Here is a 24173-nt window from a genome sequence, read left to right as displayed (position 1 = left end):
GACAAATACGACCCTGAGATATGAACTTCTGCCATGTGTGCCATAGAACAATATGCAGGTATCTATTATGAGTGCAAGTGTGGGCACTGGTATGTTCCCTAAATTAACTATTATTAAGTTTGAATAATGTGAATGTGTGGTATGCATTATCCTCAAATGAGAATAAAGAAGAGCCTAGATGGATGATTAATGCAGCGTGAAACCCACACAAACCTGCATGCAGACAAAAGCAGTGCTCCGCACACAAGGCCCCGCTTACAGAATCACACAGAAGCGCTGGGGTTTTACTATCATTTATTGTTGCTGAATCAATAAATTATAAAGACTATTGTTGAACCAGCCTGACAAGATGACAATATCAGGAATCGTCTTTTTGTTTTGATTTTTTTTTTTACAAAGAATATAAGACTAATCTAAGATAAAATATACCTTGTAAAATATTTCCTGTTTAGGATAGAATTAAAAATATCCAAAAGAAAGACAATTAATGCCAATTAGATATGACATGATAAAGAAAGAAACATATTTGATTTGTTCTTTCAACTGCACACCAGGTGCTTGAAAATGTAAAAGTAAAAATGAAGATATGCAGAAAAGACTTTCCAGGACATATTACAACCTTACAAAGAATAAAAAATATATATACTGACAAATGGTGAAACCCTAATAAATTAGTCCTATTGTAACTCTCTCTCTCCATGGCCTTTGTACAAGATGGGAGCAAATGTGACTATCGTTCAATACAGTGTGTAAATGTTGTACATCTGTAAAGATAAAAAAAAAAACAATGAGGTATGTAAACAAAGAATGTGACCATTTCTTTCAAACAGAATTGCTGTATGTTTGTGTTTGTGTTCCCTACCTATAGAACACATTTGGCAGTACATGAATTATGATTTCAGGATCTTTAACTTTTAAAACACTAACAGGTCCATTAGAGCTATTTAAAATGATGCTGTCTGGTGATGCTATCTAAAAGAGGGCTTCTGATAATGCTTTTGCACAGACATTGGGGCTTTGCTCTCTGGTAAAAGTCGTATATGAAACGAAATGAAACATCCTTTCAGAGTCTTTCCATGAGATTCCCTCTCTCCATCTTCGGCTCCTCCATACATTTTCCAATCCATGTCTTTGCACTCTCAGCACATTCATTACCTGCTACTTGTGTGTTCATCAAAACATCCACTTTCAATCCAATCGTCCTCTGTTCTCGCACTCTGCTCCTTCCCTGGCAGGTCGGCATCCTTCACAGTACCCTCTGTATTCACGTTCTACATATTTGCCTTCATTTCCCACAAGGTATCCACAGTCCTGAGCCTCGTAATGCTTTCATTATGTGTTTACGTGCTCTATACAGCACCTCTAAAACCTCTAAAAAGATGGTTTTATGATACAGATATGTTTGTTTTGTGATTTCTGTTATATGCTGATTTAGCCTCTGTGCCTGTGTTGCTAGCTCTTTGGGATTGCTTTTCTTTGGTGACGTTTGGGAGACTTTGGGGGTGTATCACTTTTGGGAGGCCAGTCTGGCTTGACAACTTTTATGTCTGGGTCTACAAATAAAGAATTTTTCTGGGAATCTTTTTCTGGGGGCCATGTCAGGGATATTTTGCTGCTGTTCGGATTTGTTTTTCCTGATGGTTTGCCTGTTTCTCTGTCAGTGGTGTTGAGACTGTCTCTCTCGGTCGAGCAGACACTGCTTTGCGAGACAGAGTATCTCCACTCTTGTCTATCATTGGGGACAATTATTCTAATACTGTCTCTGCTAAGATGTTGGTGTTGTGAGTGGTGTAAATCCAAAAGGTCATTTTGTCCAAATCCTTCATCAAGATATCCTTTGGTCTTGAAGAGCTGTTTGAAGTGTGGGGGGCAGTACAAATGTCCATGGAGAGAGACGTAGTTGCCAAGGCTACAGGGGATGTTGTCACACACATGGAAATGATTAATAACTTAACATTTAGAAATAATATCATGTGGTGGTTAATACCATAGTTCTCCATTTCAAGTAGTGCCGTATACTCTTACCTTAATTTACTCCTGCAGTGCTCACAGAAGAAACAGGATTTATGGAAGTTTTTTTTGTCTGCGATTAGAGACTCCATTGGAAACACCCTTCTTCGACACACTGTGCATAGCTCTGACTTTGGAACTCGAATCTGGAGTGAAAATAAAGAAAACCAGCTCAGTGTCAGCATCATTATCACTTGTGCATGTAACGGAGACAGACTGTGAGAATACATGGAATTAGAGCAGTGTGTCGCCTAAACATTTGTGTCACAAAAGTCCTTTATGGGAATTGAGTTATGCATGCATAAGTTCGACAGTACAACAGGAAGAGAGGAGGAGGAGTACAACAGTGGCGCTGCAAAGCAAGACAATGTAAAACAAAAAGGGTTAGAAAACAACATTAGTGAGCCACCAACAGTTTATGATCATCATTTTGACATATCTCACATATGAGTAAGTCATATCTCAAGTGAAGTTCATCAGCTCTGCATATCATACCTCACTGAGGTATTAATCTGTGGGCAGGTTAGTGACAAACAGTGATGACCAGCTCATGCTCCACCTCTGGCTGGTGTTCATTCTCCACTCTTGCCATGCACAGGGAAGCGTGTTTACCGGTCTTCTTCTGCTGTGATGTCAGCTGTGAAGTCTTTTCCTCTGAGACGCTGTAGCCCAGGTTCTTAAACACGGTCTCACTCTCACTCCACGTCTGCTGGAAGTTCCTCAGTAGCTCGTCCGTGGAGACATCGTCCTCAGCCTTTGCGCCCTCTGAAGTTTTCTTTTTCAGAGCGTCGGCGTACGAGAAAGGCACGAACGGAGCCACTTTAACGCTCTCTGAGCGCTGGGAGACCGAGGTTGTGGTTTTTGATCCGGTTATCTTGTTGCCAAATTCATCAGTGCCGGAGTATTGCTCCGAGATTGTTTTTGTTTCGGAAAACCCTACTGGGTCAACTGACTTCTCTGTTAGCTCTTGTTTGTGTGAAGGCAAAGGCAGGTTCAACGGGGAGCTGGGCTTTGTCTCCTGGGAGTTTTCCTCCTTTGAAGCCCCTGATGTAATTTCTCTCACTTCGGCATCCAGCTCCTCCTCTTTGTTTTTCTCCTCTTTGACAGGAAGGCTTTGCTCACTCATTTCAAAAACATTTTTAATAGCCTTGATGTCGAACGCTGGCATCTCTTCCTGTTGAGCGGCTTGTTCCTCTGTGTCAGTCTCCATGTCTTCCGTCTCACTACCAAGCCTCTCTGGTATGTCGATGGGGTGTTTTCTAACATAGACCTTCTCTTTGGGAGTTTCAAATTTGTTGAGGAGGCCAGAAAGGTCAACCTTGGGGAGTTCCTCTTTTTCTCTCTCTGTCTCGGGCTCCTCGGTGTCTGGGCCTAGGCGTTCGGGGATGTCGATGGGATCCTTTCGCACATACATTTTATTTTCCTTTGCTCTGCGTGCCTCTTCAAAAAATTCCGTCTTGTCTCTCACTGATGTTGTATCATTTAATGTGTCAGCCCCCTCTGAGGTCTCCAAAGGCTCCATGGTCTTCCCCTCGATTTTGATCTGCCGGTGGAACGACACCGGGGATGCCACAACTTCGGCTCTCTTTGGCATGACCTGCACAGGGTGTAGCACTGGATCTGGGGATGGTCCGCGGGAGAGTTTGGCAGTGGCCTCCCTCAGCCTGGTGAGGCTGTCAGACCTGGAGAGGGTGGACGAGGGAGAGGCCCTGCTCAGGCGTGACGTGGGCGTCTCTGACCTGCGAGGAGGGGGTGTTGGTGGGGTGGCTGACCTGAACATTGGGGGAGGTGAGGGGGCAACTCTCTGGGGCGAGTCTGTTCTTTTTGTGGACTGAATGGAGATGAATGTGGGTGAGGGAGGACGCATGCGCAGTGAAGGTGAGGGTGCTCGGGGGTCGATCGTTTTTACCACAACTTTGTTCAGCTCTTTCATCTCAGATCTGGACTTTTTCTTTTTGGATGATTCGACTTTAGTTGAACCAATGGTTATCTTTGAGATTCTCTGTGTTTGACCCTTTTCAGACGTGGCCTTGGATTGATGCTTTTCCACTGTTGCCTGGATACCCTCCAGAGATCCAAGTTTTGCCTGCACAATATGTTTGACATAAGCGACAGTGTCCTTGAGTGCCTGTTCATCATTTTCATTGGCATCATCTTCCAGATTAGTCATCTCCTCAGGCTCTATCAGCCACTCAGGGATTTCTCTAAGCAGCATCTTCACAGACTTAGAGTCCATTTTCCTTAAAGTTCCCTGCAGCTCGATGATATGTGCCAGCAACTTCTCTACCTCTCCAAGTCTGTGTGACGCCTCTGGAATGACTTGACTTTCATCCTTTGATTTCTCTTGACTCGGCTGGTTGCTTGTTTCTCCTCTCTTTTTCTGAGAGCTCTTGACCTGCTTTTGATGTTTGACTGTGCCCTGTTGCTGGAAGCTCTGCTCAATTTTACTTTCCGTGATAATCACCTCCTCTTTGTGAACCTTAATGTGCTCCTGCTGGACAGCTTGATGTGTCTGCACCTCCGCAATTTCCTCCTGTTTCTGAACTGACTTCTCAGAGACGGCCTTCCTTGACACAATCGGGGAGGCAGCAGGAGTCTGCTGTGCTCCCTCCTCTTTGTTCCTCTTTGATCTCTTCTTCTTCCTCCTTTTCGTGGGAGTGTCTGATTTACCATTTTTGGAATCAACAGAGGCATCACGACTTGGCCTTTGAATTGTCTCCTTCACCTTCACTTCTTTGGCTTTTGTCTCAGAGACCTTTTTCTCACCGGTGTCTTGTGTCTCGTTAACATCCTGTTTTAGAGCTGGTGTCTTCTCTGTGACCCCATCCTGTTTTAGAGCTGGTGTCTTCTCTGTGACCCCATCCTGTTTTAGAGCTGGTGTCTTCTCTGTGACCCCATCCTGTTTTAGAGCTGGTGTCTTCTCTGTGACTCCCTCCTGTTTTAGAGCTGGTGTCTTCTCTGTGACCCCATCCTGTTTTAGAGCTGGTGTCTTCTCTGTGACCCCATCCTGTTTTAGAGCTGGTGGCTTCTCTGTGACTTCCTCCTGTTTTAGAGCTGGTGGCTTCTCTGTGACCCCCTCCTGTTTGGCAGACTTTTTGGACTTCTTTGCTTTTTTGGGAGCCTGTGGATTTGCTGCGGCAACACTGTCATCCACACTTTGTTTGACTTCTTTGGATGAATCAGGGGGGCATTTTGCTTTCTTCCTCTCAGGCTTAGGGGATTTACTTAGAAGATTTTTAACGTCTTTTATGACCTCCACTTTGCTCTCTGTGACATTTTTAAGAGCAGTTTCAGACTGTTCTGCATCAGTAGATACTTTTGCAGTGGCTGTCGACAATGTTGTGTTGTTAACCATAGAGACAGATTGAATAGAGGACATAGAGGTCACCTGTTGCATATTGGTGGTAATAGTCTTGTGCTTTTTAGTAGAAACAGTTTTGTGTTGCATCGTTGATGAAGCAAGAGAAGTCTGATTAGAGATAATGTTCTGTTTAGCTGAGGAAATCACGGCAGATTTTGGAGGAGATTTCTCATTTATGTCAAAGATCAAAGGCTTGCTTGAGGGAACGTCTGATGGCTCCGTGAGCTCGGATGATTCATGCGATGGTGTGTCTGATTCAGCTTTGGTCACAGTCTTTTCAGCTTGCTCTTGAGTGAAATCAAATGCTACGCTCCTCTCTGATTGCTCTGTGCTTTTGGTCTGTGTGGAAAGCATTTCGAGAGTAGCGCTGACTGACTCGTGCATTTGAATTTCAAACGACGAGACGCTGGGAGGCAGATTCTCCTCTTCCTTTTTGTACTTTTGCTCAGACAAAATTAAGGGGGTCTTAAATTTGGAAGAATTTGATTTAGATTTCCTTTTCGGAGTTGGTGAGGGAGGTGGAGTGAGTTTCACTGTCGAAACTTTCACATTTGGCAGAGGCGATTCTGGCTTAGTTGTTTCGACTGATACCGTCTCGCTTTTCTGACTTTCGGTTTTACTGATTTCCTGCACTGTCTTGACGCTTGTCGAGGTCACATGTGACACAGACTTTAGTGACATGTGACACTCCTGCTTCTGTTGCAGTGGCACCACCGGCTCGAGCTTTGGCACTTTACACAATTCAAGGGCTTTGACCTTTTTGACAGTCATCTTCTTTGCCTTCTTAACAGAGGTGTTGGGGGTCTGGGATGGCATAGCATCAAGCTCCTGCTGAGAGGGAGGAGGAGGTAGGAAGTCCTGCTCCGTCATAGCGGGTGGAGGAGTAGGTGGTGGTGGTAACATGTCCAGATCGAGTCTTGCAGAATCGGCTGGAAGAGGAGAAAGAGGAGGAGGGGGAGGCGTAGGAGGGGGAGGGAGGTCAAAATCGCCTTGGAGGAAAGACGGAGGAGGAGGAGGTGGGGTGGGGCATGGCTCACACTCTGGCAGCACTAGGGGTGGGGGTGGGGGAGGGAGGGGGAGCTCCGGCTCAGGCAGAGGCACGCGTATGATTTCTGTTTTAACTTTGGTTTTGTCCAGCTTGATCATGCCTTTTTGATTTGCCTTCAGGTTTCTGAACTCCGTGCGCAGTGTTTTAATGCCGTGCTTCTGTGTGATCTTCTTGTGCTCCAACAGAGTCTCAGTCTCACTCTGGTTACTTGAGAGCTCAGTCTCGGACTCAACTGTGTTGACAGTGGTTGATTTTGTAGTTGTGATCTGTGCATTTCTCTCTGACTCATTTGTGCCTTTAGGCCTCATATTTTTCACCCCAGGATTTGATTTGATTTTCTCCATGGCACACTCACAGCAGATGTCGTGGTGTGCGTGTAGCTGAGCTTTCGGAATTTTAACCTTTTTGGTTGGCCCTTTTCTCTGGATTTTAGCACTTGCACGCTCTGCGGTTTCAAGCAGATTTTTTATTGTGCCTTTAACGTCCCCTTTTATGACTTCCTCTTTCTCTCCCTGTGTCTGCTCTTGCATTTCATACAGAGATTTAATGGACATCTTTACATCTCCTTCTATGCTTGGCCTCCTCTGTGGCTGAGGTGAGGACGGCTGCACCAGTAACTGTTGAATAGCACCCCTCACGTCTCCCTGGACACCAATTTCTTGATGATAAACTTTCCTCTCATTAGAGGACACCTGCAAGCTCTGCAGGGTCATGTGAATGTTCCCTTTAACAATCTCCTCCCTCTCCAACCCTTTCACTGCTTGTTTTGCCTCCTCCAGTGATTTTAAAGCACCTTTGATGTCTCCAGGCACTAAATCTTCAATTACAATTTCAACTTTGCTGGTTGCTGATTCCTCGAGCGACTTAAGAGCTCCTTTGATGTTGCCTGGTACAATTTCAGGCTTTTCCACATCTTTGGGTTGATACTGGGCCTCCTCCAAGCACCTGAGAGCTGCAGGGATGTCCCCTTTTATTACTTCCTCTTTTTCAAGCATCACTTTTTGGTTTACAGACTCTGTTAAGGAGTGCAATGTAGCTTGTAAATCACCTCTGACTATCTCCTCTTTCTGCAGGGAGAGGAGCTGAGGCTCTGTGGTGAAAACTTTGACAGCGCTGTGAACATCTCCTCGAACCATTTCATCCCTGTCTATTGTGCGCTCAATTTGCATTTGATTGTTTATCAGTATACGTTTTGTACTTTTGACATCGCCGGCGACTATTTCCTCTTTCTCCACGCTGTTTGACAGGTCTTCATCTGGATCTGCTTGAAGTTGTTTCAGGTAATCCACTGCACCTGACTCAATACAGGTTGAGTAGAAATGGACGTTGCCCTTTTCTGTCGCATCCACTTCTATTTTCATCCTCTGCCCTTCATCTTGGCTATATAGGCTCTGTAAGGTGCTTTGCAGATCACCTCTGATGATGTCTTCTTTTTCAACAGTAGTGTCATCCTGCTTATTGAGAAGTGAATATATGGTCATGTGGACATCTCCCATCTCGTCTTCCTGAAGCAGAATGCCACGTTTAGCTGAGCTCTCTTCCTTCAGGAGGTTGCTGATGGCCTCTTGTATGTCTCCCCTGATTATTTCTTCCTTTTCAACGCTGATATTCTTTTGACTAAACAGCTGCTGGACGGTACTGTCAATGTCAGCCCTCTCACCGGTGTCTACCCTGATGCGGTTTTCTGCTGAGTCGTGTCTCGTCAGGAGGTTCATCATGATGTTCTGGAGATCTCCTCTGATGACCTCCTCCCTCTGGATCTCAGGGGCGTCTCTATTCATCAGGTTGTACTTTGCCATTCTGACATCACCAATGTCATCCGTTTCAAGTAGTATGCCTTTTGATGCGACCATTCTATGACTGTACAGATCATTAAGGGTGTCTTTGATGCTTTTACCGATGATTTCAGTTTTCTCCAAGTTCTTCTCATTGAAATCAGTGATTGGGGTTGTTTCAAAAAGCCTTGTGGCAGATCTCACGTCAGCCTTTGGAATGGATTCACGAACCACTGCCTCTGTAGGCTCGGTCATCTCTTTGATGTGATCGAAAGGATTTTTTTCAAATAGCCACAGAGACTGCTTCACATCTCCTTTAATGTCCTCTTCCTCTTTGACAACCTCAGACTCATCATCCGAGGTTTCACCATGTATTTTATCAATAGTGTGAGTTTCAAACATCCACGTTGCACTCCTGACATCGCCTTTGTGGATTTCACTCATGCTAACTGTTCGCACCAGCTGTTGGGACATCAGATCAGATTCAAAATGCATTTTGTTTGATTGCACATCTCCACCTTGGACATCCTCTACAGTTTTTGTCCTCTCTTTCAGGTCTTCAGCGATGGTATCAAGTGGTTGTGTTTCAAACCTATACCTGACTGAGTTCACATCACCTTTTTGGACATCTTCCTCAGTAACTGCTTTGATGACGTACACCTCATCTGTGTCTCTGATTGAATCAAGAGGCTTTGTTTCAAACAACCACCTGGCGCCAACCACATCACCCTTCAGAACTTCCTCTTTGGTGAGAGTGGTTACCTCATGGTAATGTCCCTCTTGGTCTTGGATAGCGTATAACGGCTGTGTTTCAAACATCATGGCATAATTTTTAACATCCCCTTTCTCATCTTCCTGGCACAGAATTCTCTGTAATTTAGACATCTCTGACTCAGAGGACACCTCCTGAATTTTGTCCAAAGAGCAGGTTTCAAAAATGAACCGCCCTTTATCCACATTACCTCCCTGGACATCCATCACAGTGCGGCTGTTTTCTTTATCTTCACTCTCGTTTATAGCATCTATGGATTGGTTTTCAAACATCCACTTGCAGTTCACCACATTTCCTCTCTGTATGTCCTCTGCCTGTGTGGCTTTGAGCTTCTGAAAGACTTCCTCAGAGGTTGAGGACATGACATCATATGACTGACTCTCAAATATGTACTTCATACGAGACACATCTCCAGACTGAATGTCAATTTCAGTTACTCTCTTGAAAGCCTCGTTCTCCTCTCCGGTGATATCCTCAAGATTCTCTGACTCAAATAGGAAGCGAGCCATCCCCACATCTTTGCCCTGGATGTCTTCTTGCGTCACTGTGCAGGTCTTTAGGATGGTCTCTGAATTCTCCTTGATTGTATCAAGAGCTTGAGATTCAAAAAGCCATGTACATGTCTTAACATCTCCTTTGTGCACCTGTTGAGTGTCAGTCTTCATCTCCTCCTTTTCATACAGAGCATCCATTGGTTTCGTCTCAAACAGCCACTTGCAGGTTTTAACATCACCCTTCACGATGTCCTCAGACTCTTTGGGGACACATTCCTCATCATCGATGTTACTGAAATATTTAATACCATCAAGAGGTTGTGTTTCAAATAGCCATTTAGCCGTTTTAACATCACCTGATTCAATTTCTTCTTGTGTTATGCCCTTGATAATTTGTAACTTGGTGACACTTTCGTCAAACTGGTCAATGGGGCGGGTTTCAAACATCCATTGGCAGCTTCTCACATCACCTTTGACTACTTCCTCTCGACGAACTGTTTTGACTTCATGATAGTGGCCTGAGCTGTCCTGCAATGCATATGTGGGGTTACTTTCAAAATGATCCTTATTTGATTTCACAGCACCCCAGGTTACTCCCTCCACTTGAATCTTCTGTGTCTCATCATATTTGTTTAAATCAATGGTTTCGAACATTTGCTTGTAATTTGCAACATCCCCCTTGTCAAGATGCTCTAGGTTCACTGTTCGTGTGAGTTCTTTCTTTTCATCTCGGATCTCCTCCAGAGGTTGACTCTCAAACATCCACTTTTGGTGTCTTACATCACCCCGCTCTTCCTCAGACGCCACCATCTTTTTCAGTTTGCCCACATCCGCAAGTTCCTTCAAGTCTTCTGCTGGAGCCGTCTCAAAAAAGTGTCTGGCTGATCGTACATCACCCCTAACAATTTCCTCGGCGGACAGTGGCCTCTCATTTGAATCATCTTTTAGTGTATCCATTGGCTGAGTTTCAAATACATAACAGTTTTTGCGAACATCCCCTTTAAAGCCAGATTCTGAGTGTAATTCCTCCAGGTTAACTGTGCGAACCACCTCTTTCTTTTCGTCTCTGATGTGTTCAATCGGCTGATTTTCAAACATCCATCTCTGGTGTCTGACATCACCTTTCTCCTCCTCAGATTGCATTGCCTTTTTAAGCTTTCCTACCTCAGAAAGATCCTTTAAGTAGTCTTGAGGTGCTGCTTCAAAAAAGTGTCTGGCAGATCTCACATTACCTCTAACTACCTCCTCTGTGGTCACTGGTCTGGCATTGGAGTTGTCTTTTAGGGTGTCCATAGGCTGTGTCTCAAAAACCATGCAGTGCTTGCGTACATCAGCTCCAAGAATCTCTTCCTTCTGGAATTTGGAACTTTCCCACTCATCATTCATGGCATCCAGAGTCTTGGTCTCGAACAGCCATCTGCACCCGGTGATGTCGTCCTGAGGGTAATCCTCCTTGAAAACGCCGGACACGAGTCTAACAAAGGAAAGATCTTTATTGATCTTATCCAGTGGCTGAGTTTCAAAAAACCACCTTGAGGTCTTGACGTCTCCCTTCTCTGTCTCTTCACGGCGAACAGAGGTGATCTCGACTATCTCACCAGAGTGCTCCCTGAGCACACACATGCACAGGGTCTCAAACATCCAGATGGTTGTTTTCACCTCCCATTGGATTTCCTCACGTTTTGACTTAAGAATCAAAAGATGGGCTTCATCAATAGTCTCAGTGAAACCGTATGTATCCCCGTGCTGGTTTTCAAACATATGTTTTACAGATTTGACATCACCCTTCACTACTTCTTCCGTGAAGGCCACCTCTTTGGCTTGCTCCTCCTCACTGCCATGCATGCGATTGAGGCTGTCAAGGGGCTTGTTTTCAAATAGCCGGGCCGCTGCGCGCACATCTCCTCTGTGTACTTTATCAGATGAATTTCTCTGATCAGCTGAACCCAGAGCATCCATGGGCTGAGTCTCAAACATCCAGGCTGTTTGTCTCACATCGCCTCGAGCAATGATTTCTTGTTGGGTGAGTATTTTGTCGTCCTCGGTATCGGAGGATTCATCCTTTATGGCATCCAGGGGCTTGTTTTCAAACCTCCAGCGCATGGACTGCACCTCACCTCTGAGAAGCTCATCCCACTCAAGGTACTCCCTCTCTGGGCTCCCGTTGGGACTGCTGCCACTGTTTTCATACATGTACTGCTGCTCGTCGTCTTCGTCCTGGTCAGCCAGCATGTGGTGGTGGTGGTGGTGGTGGTGGTGTTGGTGGGGGCACTGGATCTCCTCCTCGTAGATCTCTCTCTCCAGGCTCTTCCTGACCTCTGGGTGGATGTGCTTACAGAGGCGCTTGAGCTCCAGCAGCTCTCTCTGTTTAGCCTGGTGGCTCTTGTGCACTGCACACTGGTGAGCAGTTGAGTTTGGAAGCTCAGGAGGCTCGGGGAGGTACTCGGGGAGGTACTCAGGGAGGTACTCAGGGATGTCCACGGGCTCTTCTAGTAAGTCGGGGTCCTCTAGTAAGTCGGGTGGTGGGGGAGGGAGGTAGTCCAAGTCGTCAACGTCGATGGCACAGGCAGAGGCCTCCTCCTGTGCCTTTTGGGTGTCATACGCTGGGGCGTCAGTTTCAGAGTCTGCAGTGTGATGGCACACGTTAACCTCTGGGAACCAGTTAAACTTGCTGACACCACGATCAATCTTTTCAGAGGGAGAGGAGAGACATCTATCAGTCAGCAGCTGTGGTCTGACACAGTCATGTGTTTACTGTGTCATGCTAGTAAAATAATGACATGCTGAAATGAGTTCATTAAATTGATAGAATGGGCTACAGGGAAAACAGAGTAGATAGAAGTGGCATGTATCCTAATGCCAGTAAATATGGCAGGAATACATCTCTCGGTACAGACAAGCTGAATTTCCAATCTACCTTAACTTGCTTTCTGGGAGTAGCCCCCTCAATGGTTTTTTCGAAATGTTGGGCCAGTGCTTTGGCAGAGAGTCTGGATAAATCATCTTCATCAACTTCCCCTGCTGGCAAAAAAATTATATTTACAGTGAATATCACTGATGGAGGGAAGGAGGGAGGGAGGGAAGGATATAAATTTGCAATTATGTTTATCATTCTTGTGTTTATTTCTCTGAATAACAGTGCACTTATGTTGATTAAGTGCATTAAGGGAACATTAACATGATATTATTATCAAGATATTATAAATGAATAGAGACCATAGTAACTCACAGTAAATCTTCTTTCAGACAGACATTTATAGCTTTTATGTCAATTACAATTACATTTCTAATGACATGTGCAATATATCCAAAGAAGAACAGGGATTTATTTATCTACTTAAAAGGAAAGGCATGGTTAATGAATAACTAACCATTTCCATCAACATGGTTTTCAGAGTTGGAGGTCATGTGCTGGTCAACAGCTTGATTAAATACGGTCTGCAAGAAAAAGAGCGTGGTTAGCGCTTTTTGCAACATCTCAGTTTGAACCTGATCTGCCTAGGTTGTACCGTGTAAAACAAGAATACACTCTTTGTTTCATTTTATTCCGTGTCTTCATATGCCGAGGAAAGGTTCTGTGTGTTAACACAATGTTCTAATTCTGCAGTTCTATATGAGGTGATGTGTGCATTTGTGTGGGAGTATGAGATGGATCCTGACAGAATAAATGTCCCTTAGCCAGGAAAAAAAACGAGTGAATAAATAAGGAGAAAATTAGCTATTATAGTCATTACAGCCTAATTATCCTTCCTTGTGATAGTCATTCTGTGCGCTTTGCTCTTCACAGTACTGCAGTTCTGTACCTTTTCATGATGGTGCATCTGAGACTGCTGGAGGGGCGGGACACTTTCTCTAGTGTTACTCTTCACTGTCATCTCTGATGAGTGTGACATCTCCTGTGAAATGAAAGACACTGGCTGTCAAAGAAATAACTGAAGGTACACACACACACACACACACACACACACACACACACACACACACACACACACACAGACACAGACACAGACACACACACACACACACACACACACACAGACACACACACACACACACACACACACACACACACACACAGAGGCAGAAACAGCAGGAAGTGGCTCCTGCTCAATGACAACCAAGCCATAAGCAGCTGGAGTGAGATTAATTAATGTTCAGACAGTGGCAGATGAGGAGTGCCTCATAGGAGAACAAACAAGGGACACCAAATTACAGGGAACACGGCAAAATGACTGAATAATAACCACCAGTTTTCACTGTGTTTCACTAGTTCTTTTCCTTTTTTGTAATACAAGGATATATGCCATCTACGTAGTGAAATATCAAGCTCCAATGGATAAAGGGCACTTGAACAGGAGTCTCTGTCTATCTCCTCTGTCTGTATGTTCATGGAACAAAGAACACTGTAACCTCTGGGAAAAACACTGCCGTCCTTTTTACTTTGGTGCAGGAGAAACACGACAACGAAGAACTAATGTGTGATTGAAAATATTTGTAAGGGGTTATGGTGGTCGCATTGGAATAATAAAGAGGGACACACCTCTGCCTGTGAAAGCTCATCCCTCATTCAGCACTCACACTGATTTTTGCCCACTGACTGAGTCGCGTGTGTGGCTTTGCGCCTGTGGGGGAGCAGCGTGTGCTGGAACACAAGCACACTGGTTTGGATAGGTGCTTAGGGCTGGAAGGAGACTGAATTAAACAGGCTCAGGGCTGGCATTGTCTGCCTGCCTGTTCAACCCGCTGGCCCGCCTCATCCACTCCTTTCTCTCTTTTCTCTCATCTGTCCCCCCACAATGTGTGCTTTGTACGCTTGACAAGGCCCTTCATTATAGTCGCTAAATGCAAGACCTGCTAATTAAGCTAGCGCTAATCACAGATTCGAACGCAAGCCTCTCTGCTCTTCCCTCTCCTGCGTCTCCCTGCTCTGTCGAGCCCATTACCCGCACCCTTGTGCTTGACTGACATCCTAGAGGCACCAACCTTGACTTTCAGACTGAAACTCACTGAGAAACTTTCAGAAAATATTTTTTTCTCTACTGCTGCCAGACTACTCAATGAGCCTGGCTTAGAGAAGTCATGAGGAACATGTACCCATGATTATAAGCACATTTGTCACAAAACACGTCCAAACCGCAGGTGTAATTACCTGCATAGTTCTCTGCTGGTAGTGGAACTGGGCGACAGAGCTTTGTGCCGTTGCAATTTCCTCAAACTGTTTCCTTACGCCGGCGAAACCCCCAGGCAGAGAGCAGACCTCTGACTCCTCCATGACCTAATGAAGCAGAGCGAAGATCATTAACTCCTGTCAGCTTTGCATGCTGCTGAACCCAACGACGTCTCCACAGAGCCCTTGACTTCTGCGTAGCCAAAAATGGAAAATTAGATATCTCCATCCGTCCCTATGTGCCAGACTGCTTATTCTGGCTTCTTCTGACATGAATGCAGACAAAGACTTCATGTTTCAATAGTGAGACTCAATTTTCTTTTGCGTTGTCTTCACCTCATGTGTGGGAATGCCAATCACTGTCTGAGAAAGGGTTTGTTTGTTTGTCTGCCTATCTACTTAATAGTAGTCCTTTGCATTTGTTTATGTCTGGGTCTATTTGGGATGCAGTGTGTGTGTGTGTGTGTGTGTGTGTGTGTGTGTGTGTGTGTGTATGTATTGGCAGGGCAAGTCCGATGCCCAAGGTTAGTCTGTAGGGGGCATCTGCATCCCACCATGTTGTGCGCTGACTATTTTAGGCCTCTGTCCAGTGAGTGTCGGCTTTCTGTCCATCTGCAGGACCACTGAACTCTCCAGGGGTCAGCTGTCATCATCACATTCCACTCATAAAGCGTGACAATGCCATCATCATTGCTCGTAATAAGGATGTCACTGGGCACAAATCACAACCACTCCACTCTACTATTTGTCACACCACTGACCAGAAACTAATGCCACAGGGTTATTACATAATTTTACATTTGTAATGTCTCTCTGAGATCTCTTGCCTCTGTGATACTCTTACAGCCATTTATACTAGCCTCAGGAGCATCATCCTAAAGATTATTTGAGCTCTGCGTACTACTTCCGTATTCTGTTCAGTCAGTGCATCTAAATTAAATTGTGAATTACCGGAATTCTAAATGCTTTTGAGGACCGGAGGAACAATGCACACTTTGTGTGCTTCACTGAACTGGCTGTGTACAAGACAACAACAAAACAGTTCTAGCTCAGCACTGTGCTGTCAGCCAAACTTCCCATATCGAAAGGGAAAGAGAGAAACTGTGTGAGGGTTGTTGTGTAAGTGGAACTGTGTCAACTCAGCACTTGGATTGTCGAGCCTCAAAAAAACATGACTACAACTAAAAAGGGGATTTATTATCCCAGTCTCTGAACTGTAACAAGAACCTGAATGGTTCAAGGACCACTGGATCCCCTGGGAAGCACATTTAGGGGTCCTTGAAAACCCCCCCAACCCACCCCTCAGATTATGTTGGGTGGATGGAGACAAGCTGGGGGACTCACCCCAGTGGAGTAGCTGGAGGTGTCCTGTTTGGAGACAGCTGCCTGGTACATGGCCATGCGGTCCTTCAGTGGTGAGATCTGGTCAGGTTCTGAGAGAGCGCCGCTCCCCTGGTCCTTCCCTGCGTCTTCAGGTAGTCCTGCCCTGGTTACCAGCGAGCTGCCAGCAGCTGCAAACCAGTAACAGCGCCCTCAGTACAGACACATAAAAGAGCAATGCCCATATACAGAGGCAGTAAAGTGATGGCTCTCATTTAAACCAGTTATAAAACAGTACTGCTCAGTATGTAAATCAGCGGCTTTTGTCTATATTGATCTGGACACACAGGTTGCAGATAAATCACTGTGAAATGATAAAACGTGTTTGCACATTGTTAGACCTGCTACTAAAGAAGGAGATCAATATAGTTTACAGTTTGACAATTGCAGATGCCTTGCGATGCACGATCAGAACAGCTCCACATTTCTTGATAATAAAATGATGATACTAAATTGCTGTGATGCACACAAATAATACATCAGAGACTGGTGGCAAAAAAATGAATGTTAAATGTTTAGTGCACAGTACACATATTGCATAAGCTAATGTCAAGTTTTTAAATATAGCCAAGCACCTTACAAGGAGCTCATATTCTTGGAAACTGGGGATACTGGAGATGTTAGCCTCAAATAACATGTTATCAAGGGGCCAGGCTTAAAGAGGTAAAGATCTTGCATGTTTACCTGGGGGGGCAGCCAACTCTTACATAGCCGCACCAGTCTTAAACTCAACTTTGACCGCAGACTTAAGTCTGACACTCGCAGAGCAGCCCGGCACCTCCATGCTGTCAGCAGATGAGGTCATCCCATCACCACGCTGTTCATCTATACATAGCTAGCGCACTTAAACTCAGAGCGGAGGTTGCCAGGTTTTTCCAGAGGCCGTGCGCTCATGAATCATTGCGGACGCGTCCCCCTACCTTCCAGTTCCCAATAAAACACAGCAGCGTTATTCAAATCAATTACAAACAGACCCAGTGGCTGTCCAATTACGCAGAGGGGGAATACAGATTGATGTGCCTCTCTCGCCTATAAAAATGTTGTTAAGGTAATGAGGCTTCGACACCGCACACCATCTCCACACCCATGGAGAGCACATTAGTGTTCGACGCTACGCTGTCGCAGCCACGGTTCTTCATCATGTGCACAGGAGGTGGGTGTGCGGCTGCTGAAGGGGAGCATCTAAGCCTGTTTGTTTGGGTGAGGCCTTGGCTGGCTCTCTTCTGGCAGCTAGAGGGGCTTGTTTAGTGGAGTTCTCACACAAGGGACATGACCAAACCTTTATTTTCCCAGTCAATAAATTAGGTAATTTTGCCGCTAAGGATGCGACAGGGTCATACTTTACTAAACAAGATATCTGGAGATTCACAGGAGGCCTGTTGCTGTCACGTTTGAATCCCCCTCACCTACAAATGTGCATCATGGTGGTTATTGCAAAAAGAAATTCACCAAATGACAACCTGAACAAGCCATTAAAAATGAATAAAGACTTGGACAACTAGAACACACACATAAATGTTAGTTAATTGAGCATCGTAAGGCTGGAAGCCCTTTGTGATTGAGAACATAATTTTACAGCCGAGATGATGAATTTGGAAAGGTCCTCAGTCAGTTAATTGCTGTCTGATTTCAATGAATTATGATAAATCCTTTACTGCTTATTAATTTGTTAAAGGAGCAGTCAAAGGGGAGGTTTCATAATTAAGAGGGTACAAATGTTGAAAGCCTACTTGGAGATGTTAATATTACATGCTTCCCTCAGTCTTATTTTCAAAGAGCCTTTTTACTGCAATTACTAATACATGGGACAACAAAATGAACTACAACTATAAAACTGCTGTACAGGCTTATGCTTATCTATATTTGGGGTTTTGAGTCCATATATATGAAGCTACACTAAAACATTTCATGAATAAAATATTTTCTTTGAGATTCATGGGCATCATCAGAGATACAATCGGGGATTAATGAAACAAAAAAAGACTGCGCCCGTCAGCAAAAGGCAAACGTGGGCCTGGGATTGGCTGCCCTTATCAAACCGAATGAGAGATGCTCTGAGTGCACCGTTAAAGATTGTCACAGTTAATCTGTTCCTTTTCCCCAGCATGATGAATGGAAACCAAGCTTGGACGGAGCAACACTGACATCTTCTAAATAATCCAGTTCTCTCTCCAGATCAAACTGTATTAAATCTCACTTTATGGGGTCTGCCTCTCATTGAGAGTCTATCACTTTCAATTGGGCTGCACAAATCAGAGCATTCGGCACAAAACCAGTTATTTGTTGGGCAGAGGAAAACCTCTTACCCAGCTCATCACTATTATTACTCTGGCTGATGGAGCTAAGAAAAGCGCTTATTGCCATGTGATATCTTTTGCTAGTCATAGATTTAGAGAGGAAGGGAAAAAGGTTATTACTGTCACCAAACACAATCTGGACACTGACACTTCTTTTAGTTCTGTGATTCTGTTTCTGCCCTTTCCATCACATGCAACCCAGACTGAGAAGATGTCACCGAGTCTACAAGTGAGTAAATATATGACAGTCTCCTGGCCAGGAGTGATTTTCAGACAGGGAAATGTTAAATGTTTCTGCTATGAGCCATCAGCTGAGGCAGACCCCCCCCCCCCCCCAACACCCTCACCCGGCATTTAAGTTGACCAGGCATGACCGGTATGCCAGTGTAAACCTATCAACCTGTCAAGCGGGATGTGCTGTGCATTCCAACATCCCAAAATAATCAGTTTCCTTAGTGCATCTCTAGGTGCGTCGCATATAATATTAGTGTGCATGTGAAATATAAGGCGACCAGGAGACTGTGTCATGAGTAACAGACAGGTAAACTGGCACTTGATTTGCAACTCAGGTGTCTGTGCTTCTCCAGAACAGGCATCTCCGTCATGGGGTGGTCTGTGGGATTAGATGCCAAAAAATGCGACGAAGAGTCTTGGGCTATCTGGTGACAAGCTCTGTACATTTTGAGAGGTCACGTAACAGGAAAGTGAAGTAATCTAGGCGCCAACTACCTGCAAAAATAAATCTGCCTTTTTTTAAACGACGGTGGCCAGAGGAGTCATGTTTCAGAGTGGGAGCAGGCAAGAGACGGCCAGGAACAGGAGTTTCCTCTGGGTGAGATTGAGAGTCCATCAACACCCTGCCTCAACACACATCACTCTTTCCTTACCACAATCTTTAAGTACTTCTCGATATTCGTCGCATGTGCATCAGTTACGCTCACAACAAAGAGGAAAGTGACAGAGTACCTACATGGTACATACCTGGTTATAGGACACAATTGCAGTTGTAGTTGTTGGAGCCATGTCTTCACATTTTATGATTGTTATTGAATTGTTTGAAATAAATGAATTGGGAACTGTTGGCTCCACTGACTTTTGTTGTCTATTTCTATATATTTCTAATATAATTCCTCTGCTATTTATCCTGTCACCTGGTGCAAAGCTCCTAAAACGTATTGTGTAATGGCTGCTCCAGTACCCATCCAGGAGAATTAGCATGACGGAGAAAGGCTCCTGTCAGAATGTTATTGCCCTGATGAATCCATTGTCCTAAACTAAACTAACTGATAGGATATCAGTATGAAAAATCAAGAGTTTTTAAGATGCTTGCTTAGTCTTGTTTAGTAACCATACTTAGTAATAACTCACAGCTCTGTAAAAGTTGCAACTGCTCTGACATATTTGGACAATGTTTCATGTCCACATGAAACATTACATTTTTAGAGGCACTATTAGAAATTAGAAAAGAAAAAAACTTCTCAAAGAAACGCTTTCAGCTCTTTCATTTGATAGATATCTGAGAACCAGCCACCATAGAAGCAGGTCAGTAGAGCACCTCGTGTTTACTCTTAGTGTCACTCACCGAATCCTTGTAGATTAGCGTCAGAAGCAGAGAAAGCTCAGCTGATAGAATCCCACAGTGTGGCCTGATAAAATCCCTGGCCTGCAGGGCAATAGAACCAGCCGACAGAGCAGCAGAAAAACCCCACCCAGTGTTGGAGACCAGCTCCAGACGTATGCGTTCACCTCTGTCCCACCGGGGGCCACCGGCAGCTCGTTTTATTTTGGACTCCCCCCATCCCCTGCCCCCCTGTCAGTTGACGCGTCTGAAGGGGGCTTTTTTTAGAGGTTCAACGCCTTCCCCTGAGAGACCCACCCACCCACCCCCACCGTTACCAATACCACCACCGACTTGAGTGGCTTTGCTGAGGGGTGGCGGAACTCTCTCTCACTCTCTCTCTCTCTCTATCTTTCGCTCTCTATCCCTCATCACCCCCCCCTTATCTGTCTTCTGCAAGCACGGCAATCCAGACTATTTTCATTTGTAGTTCCACGTTGGTGGAACGAACTGCCTAGTACTACCAGAGCAGGGGCGTCCCTCTCTACCTTCAAGAAGCTTTTGAAGACCCAACTCTTCAGAGAGCACCTCCCCTCCTAACTGGCACCTGACTAGCGCTTAACTTGCACTTCAGCAGTTACATTCCTGCACTTCTTTTTCCTCTTTTCTAGGTTGTTGTTTTTCTAATTCTCATGTAAAGTAGTATTTATTGTTACACCATGCTTTTTTATTGCTCTTAGCTTGACTGTTCTCTCCCTTGTACGTCGCTTTGGACAAAAGCGTCTGCTAAATGACTAAATGTAAATGTAAATGTAATGTAAAATCACAGCATTCGTGTTTCATCATCACTGTTGCCATGCTGATGACTGCTGTCCCTGGCTTGACTGAAATACAAGTCATTGTTGCCCAATAAATCTGGATCTATCTTTCAACACAGGTCAACACACACATACACACAGACAGTCACACACACACACACACACACACACACACACACACACACACACACACACACACACACACACACACACACACACACACACACACAGAAACAAGTCCTACTTCTGATCCATAACCTGTAAACTCCATCTGCTACGATCTATAATTAGAGTTTAATACTAATCACATTAGCATAGTATGGCTGTGCAAGTTCAGCGTAGCGCTAGTGTTAGTGTGTGGGGATGGGGATGGGGAGTGTTGGCAGGTGGGGTAGTGGGCTTTTTAAACTAGTTCAGAACCAAAACACCACCAGCACCACTCCTGCTGCAGTACTGAATGGGTGCAGCAAAAGCAAGAGTCACCTGAGACCCAGCCATGCTCTCTCTCTCTCTCTCTCTCTCTCCTCTTGCCTCGGTGACCCGGCAGCTGGCGCCAGGAAGGCTGAGGTATCCCCAGCAGCGCTATGCCATGGCTGCGGCCCAAACCTGCCGCTCGCAAGAGAGAGACGGAGTGAGTGAGGAGGACAGACCACGCACCGCTGTGTCTGTGTAGGAACGCCTTCCGTCTGTCACCTGCCCCCCCCCCCCCCCCCCCCCCCCAGGAACGCCAGGCTCGCGGCATTCCTGCGCTGCTGCTGGAGCTCGACCAGGAAATGATCCCGGTGAATCACGGTGCCAGCAAATGTTTACTGATCATATACCGTGTGAGAGAGTGAGTGAGAGAGAGTGAAAGGGAGGGCGAGTGATAGTGTGCGGGAGTACTGGAGGAGAAGAAGAAGACACAACGGCGGTGGAAGGTGAAAAAAATTTGAAACTTCACCCACAACCCGTTGATTTAACGTAATCTCAAAACATTATCGAGATTGCTCAGATTCATACACCTTCATACATTTTGCATTTTTCCCTGCTAAAATGCATGAATTCTGAGCCAGAACATGCCCATATGGCTGAGTTTATCACTCATTATTGGGTGCATTATTAAACGGCGATGTAATTTTCATGATCGGGCTGCTTCTTATTCCACTGGAGGGAGCGTGTCTGCACTGATCTGCTGCACCAGGCTCGTTCATGCAGAGTCAGAGTCAGAGCCAGAGTCAAAGTAAGGAAGCGGTCCAGGGTTGCTCACTGTCAGCCTGGCCTCCCACTCTCCCTGTTGGGGGTAAACACTGGCTGCCAGCTCATCCTTCCATCTTCTACAAATCACTGATCATATGCCAAAAGCCCAATGACCTGGGATAGAAAGAGAAGGAGAAGGAGGAAAATAGAGAGAGAGAGGGAGAGAGAGAACGAGAGATAGGGAGAGAGAGAGCGAGAGATAGGGAGAGGGGGGGGGGGGGAGAGAGGCAAGAAGGCATTGGTGGAGAGGGAAGGAAATCTTCAGTGACAACAGGAAAGACTTGGAAAGTGACAAGAGGAGCAGCCGCCTTCCGCTTCCCATTTTAACCTCTATGACAGAACCTGCACATCAAATCACAACCGCACCTAGGAGAACAGTTGTCTACCACCTCAAGCTCTCCTAATTTTGAACCAAGGTGAAGGTTACCACAACCCTGAGTGCAACACGGACATAACAATCTGGGTCACAATCTGTTGTCATAAAGCTGCCATCTTGAATTACAGACCCTATAAGTTATAACTAACTATAACACTGGAGGGCTTGTGGTGTCAGCATGTACCAGATATTGAATTGCAAGTAAACCCCACTGTAAACACAAGGCAATAACCAGAGCACAGGTGTGTTTCTTGATTGACAAAATGGCTCATGGTGTCAAAAGGCATGAGCCCACAGGCTTCTTTTAGAGGGGTACACTTCTCCTCCGTCCCCCATAAATTCTCTGCTGGCGAGCGCAGTGATAGATCGGAATGGAGGACAGGGAGGTAGGATGACAAAAGGTCCCATAGGGACAATATGACTTATCAGCATGAGGACCGAGTGACAAAAGTAGCTGATATGTTGCTAGGTGCAGGCTATGACTCCCACTCCTTAGTAAGCCAAAAGAGCAATGTAATTCCTCCTTCTGAGAGCATTTGACACTTATCTGTTAATATCTGTCAGGGTGCTTTTTGTTATATGTTATGCGTTCAGCCACAACAAAACCTAGCATGAGCATGATGAATGACGACTCAAGGAAGGATAAGTTGTGACTAATAAGACCCAATCAGGAAGCAACCCTAGAGTTTTAAATTTAAAATGGGGCCAGCAGTGTTTCCAAAAGTCTCCATTTTAGTATGGAGTTAGATTTGTTTCATAATTCACAAACAAACGAAACGCGATTCAAACAAACGAAACGCAAGTCGCAAACAAACGAAACGCGATTCAAACAAACGAAACGCGATTCACAAATGTATTTCATGATTCACAAATAAATGACCCCATGACATTTGTTTGCAACCTGACGAACACGAGTTACAAATCCCTGCATTCGTCTGTGTGGATTTTTGGAACTTTCCTAACGCGTTTAGATTCACAAATGCATTTTTTCTCAAAGATATTCTCTGCAGCCTATCAGATCTCTTCCAATTTTAGCCAATCACATTATTGTGTCTATTTGTGGACTACAAACCACCCGTCATAGTTATGGACATTGTCAGAGATCACGAGCAATGGCATCTGTTAGCTGCCCACTAAATGTTAGCGAAATATAGTTTGTTAATCTTATTAAACCGATTATCATACATGGTTGAATATTCTTGAGAATGGCAGGATCCATGTTTAGTCATTTTAAGTGTTTCCTAGGCTAACGTTTAGCAAGCTAGGCCTGGCTAACATGGATAGAGCTACGCTCGCTGCATATGTTTGCTCTCTAGCCACATCTTACATGGTTAAATTGTGTGGTTTGTCAAAATAATAAAATTGTTTGGCAGTAGCTTGGTAGTTAAGCATTGGTAGCTAGAAATTGGTCATTTCATGCCCAATGTAAATTATAGCAGACATCTGAATGCTGGGATGGTCCATTCATTCGAATTTAGGCTAATATTCCGTAGAATTCTGAAGCACCTTATGTGTGTCTGTGCACTGTGTATTTATTACATTCTCATAGCCTGTCTCACCCTAGTATTGTCGGTATTGGCGGCATTAGGTATGGTAGGGGCCATAGTTACAGCCCTAACTTTGCTCTGCTGCTCGGCTCTCTGGCATTGGGGAAATAATCCTAGCTAGGGCTTGCACAAGAACATGCGCTGCTGCCTCCACTTGACTTGACAGCCCCTGCTTTGAAAAAAAAAATCGCTTTAATGATCTGTTCACTGAAGTCCCATGTAAGATGTTACCTGGCTAGAGAGCAAACTAATTCAGCAAGCGTAGCTCTATCCATGTTAGCAAGGCCAATGTTATGTTAGACATAGACTAGCTAGCTTGCTAAACGTTAGCCTA

The 24173-nt window shown here is 45.0% G+C and overlaps 1 protein-coding gene across 3 annotated transcripts; it reads right to left on the bottom strand.

Moving 5' to 3' along the window:
• Positions 1–280: 280 nt before the first annotated feature.
• xirp2b (xin actin binding repeat containing 2b) lies at positions 281–20129 on the bottom strand. 3 transcript variants are annotated; one of them, XM_031558510.2, is made up of 10 exons: positions 19887–20129; positions 15972–16138; positions 14610–14735; positions 13264–13356; positions 12832–12898; positions 12378–12481; positions 4852–12148; positions 2623–4815; positions 2026–2156; positions 281–1909 (listed from the first exon to the last, which is right to left on the bottom strand). In XM_031558510.2, the coding sequence occupies exons 2-9, from the start codon at positions 16026–16028 to the stop codon at positions 2065–2067; spliced, it is 10029 nt and encodes a 3342-aa protein (XP_031414370.1). In that variant the 5' UTR covers positions 16029–16138; positions 19887–20129; the 3' UTR covers positions 281–1909; positions 2026–2064. The 3 variants fall into 3 exon arrangements, with proteins under 3 accessions (XP_031414370.1, XP_031414364.1, XP_031414375.1); XM_031558504.2 differs by having other exon boundaries at positions 2623–12148; XM_031558515.2 differs by lacking the exon at positions 14610–14735 and having other exon boundaries at positions 2623–12148.
• Positions 20130–24173: the final 4044 nt, after the last annotated feature.

Source organism: Clupea harengus, chromosome 2 (genome assembly GCF_900700415.2).
Source record: "Clupea harengus chromosome 2, Ch_v2.0.2, whole genome shotgun sequence".
Taxonomy (NCBI): Eukaryota; Metazoa; Chordata; class Actinopteri; order Clupeiformes; family Clupeidae; genus Clupea; species Clupea harengus.
This window is presented reverse-complemented; position numbering and strand designations above follow the sequence as displayed.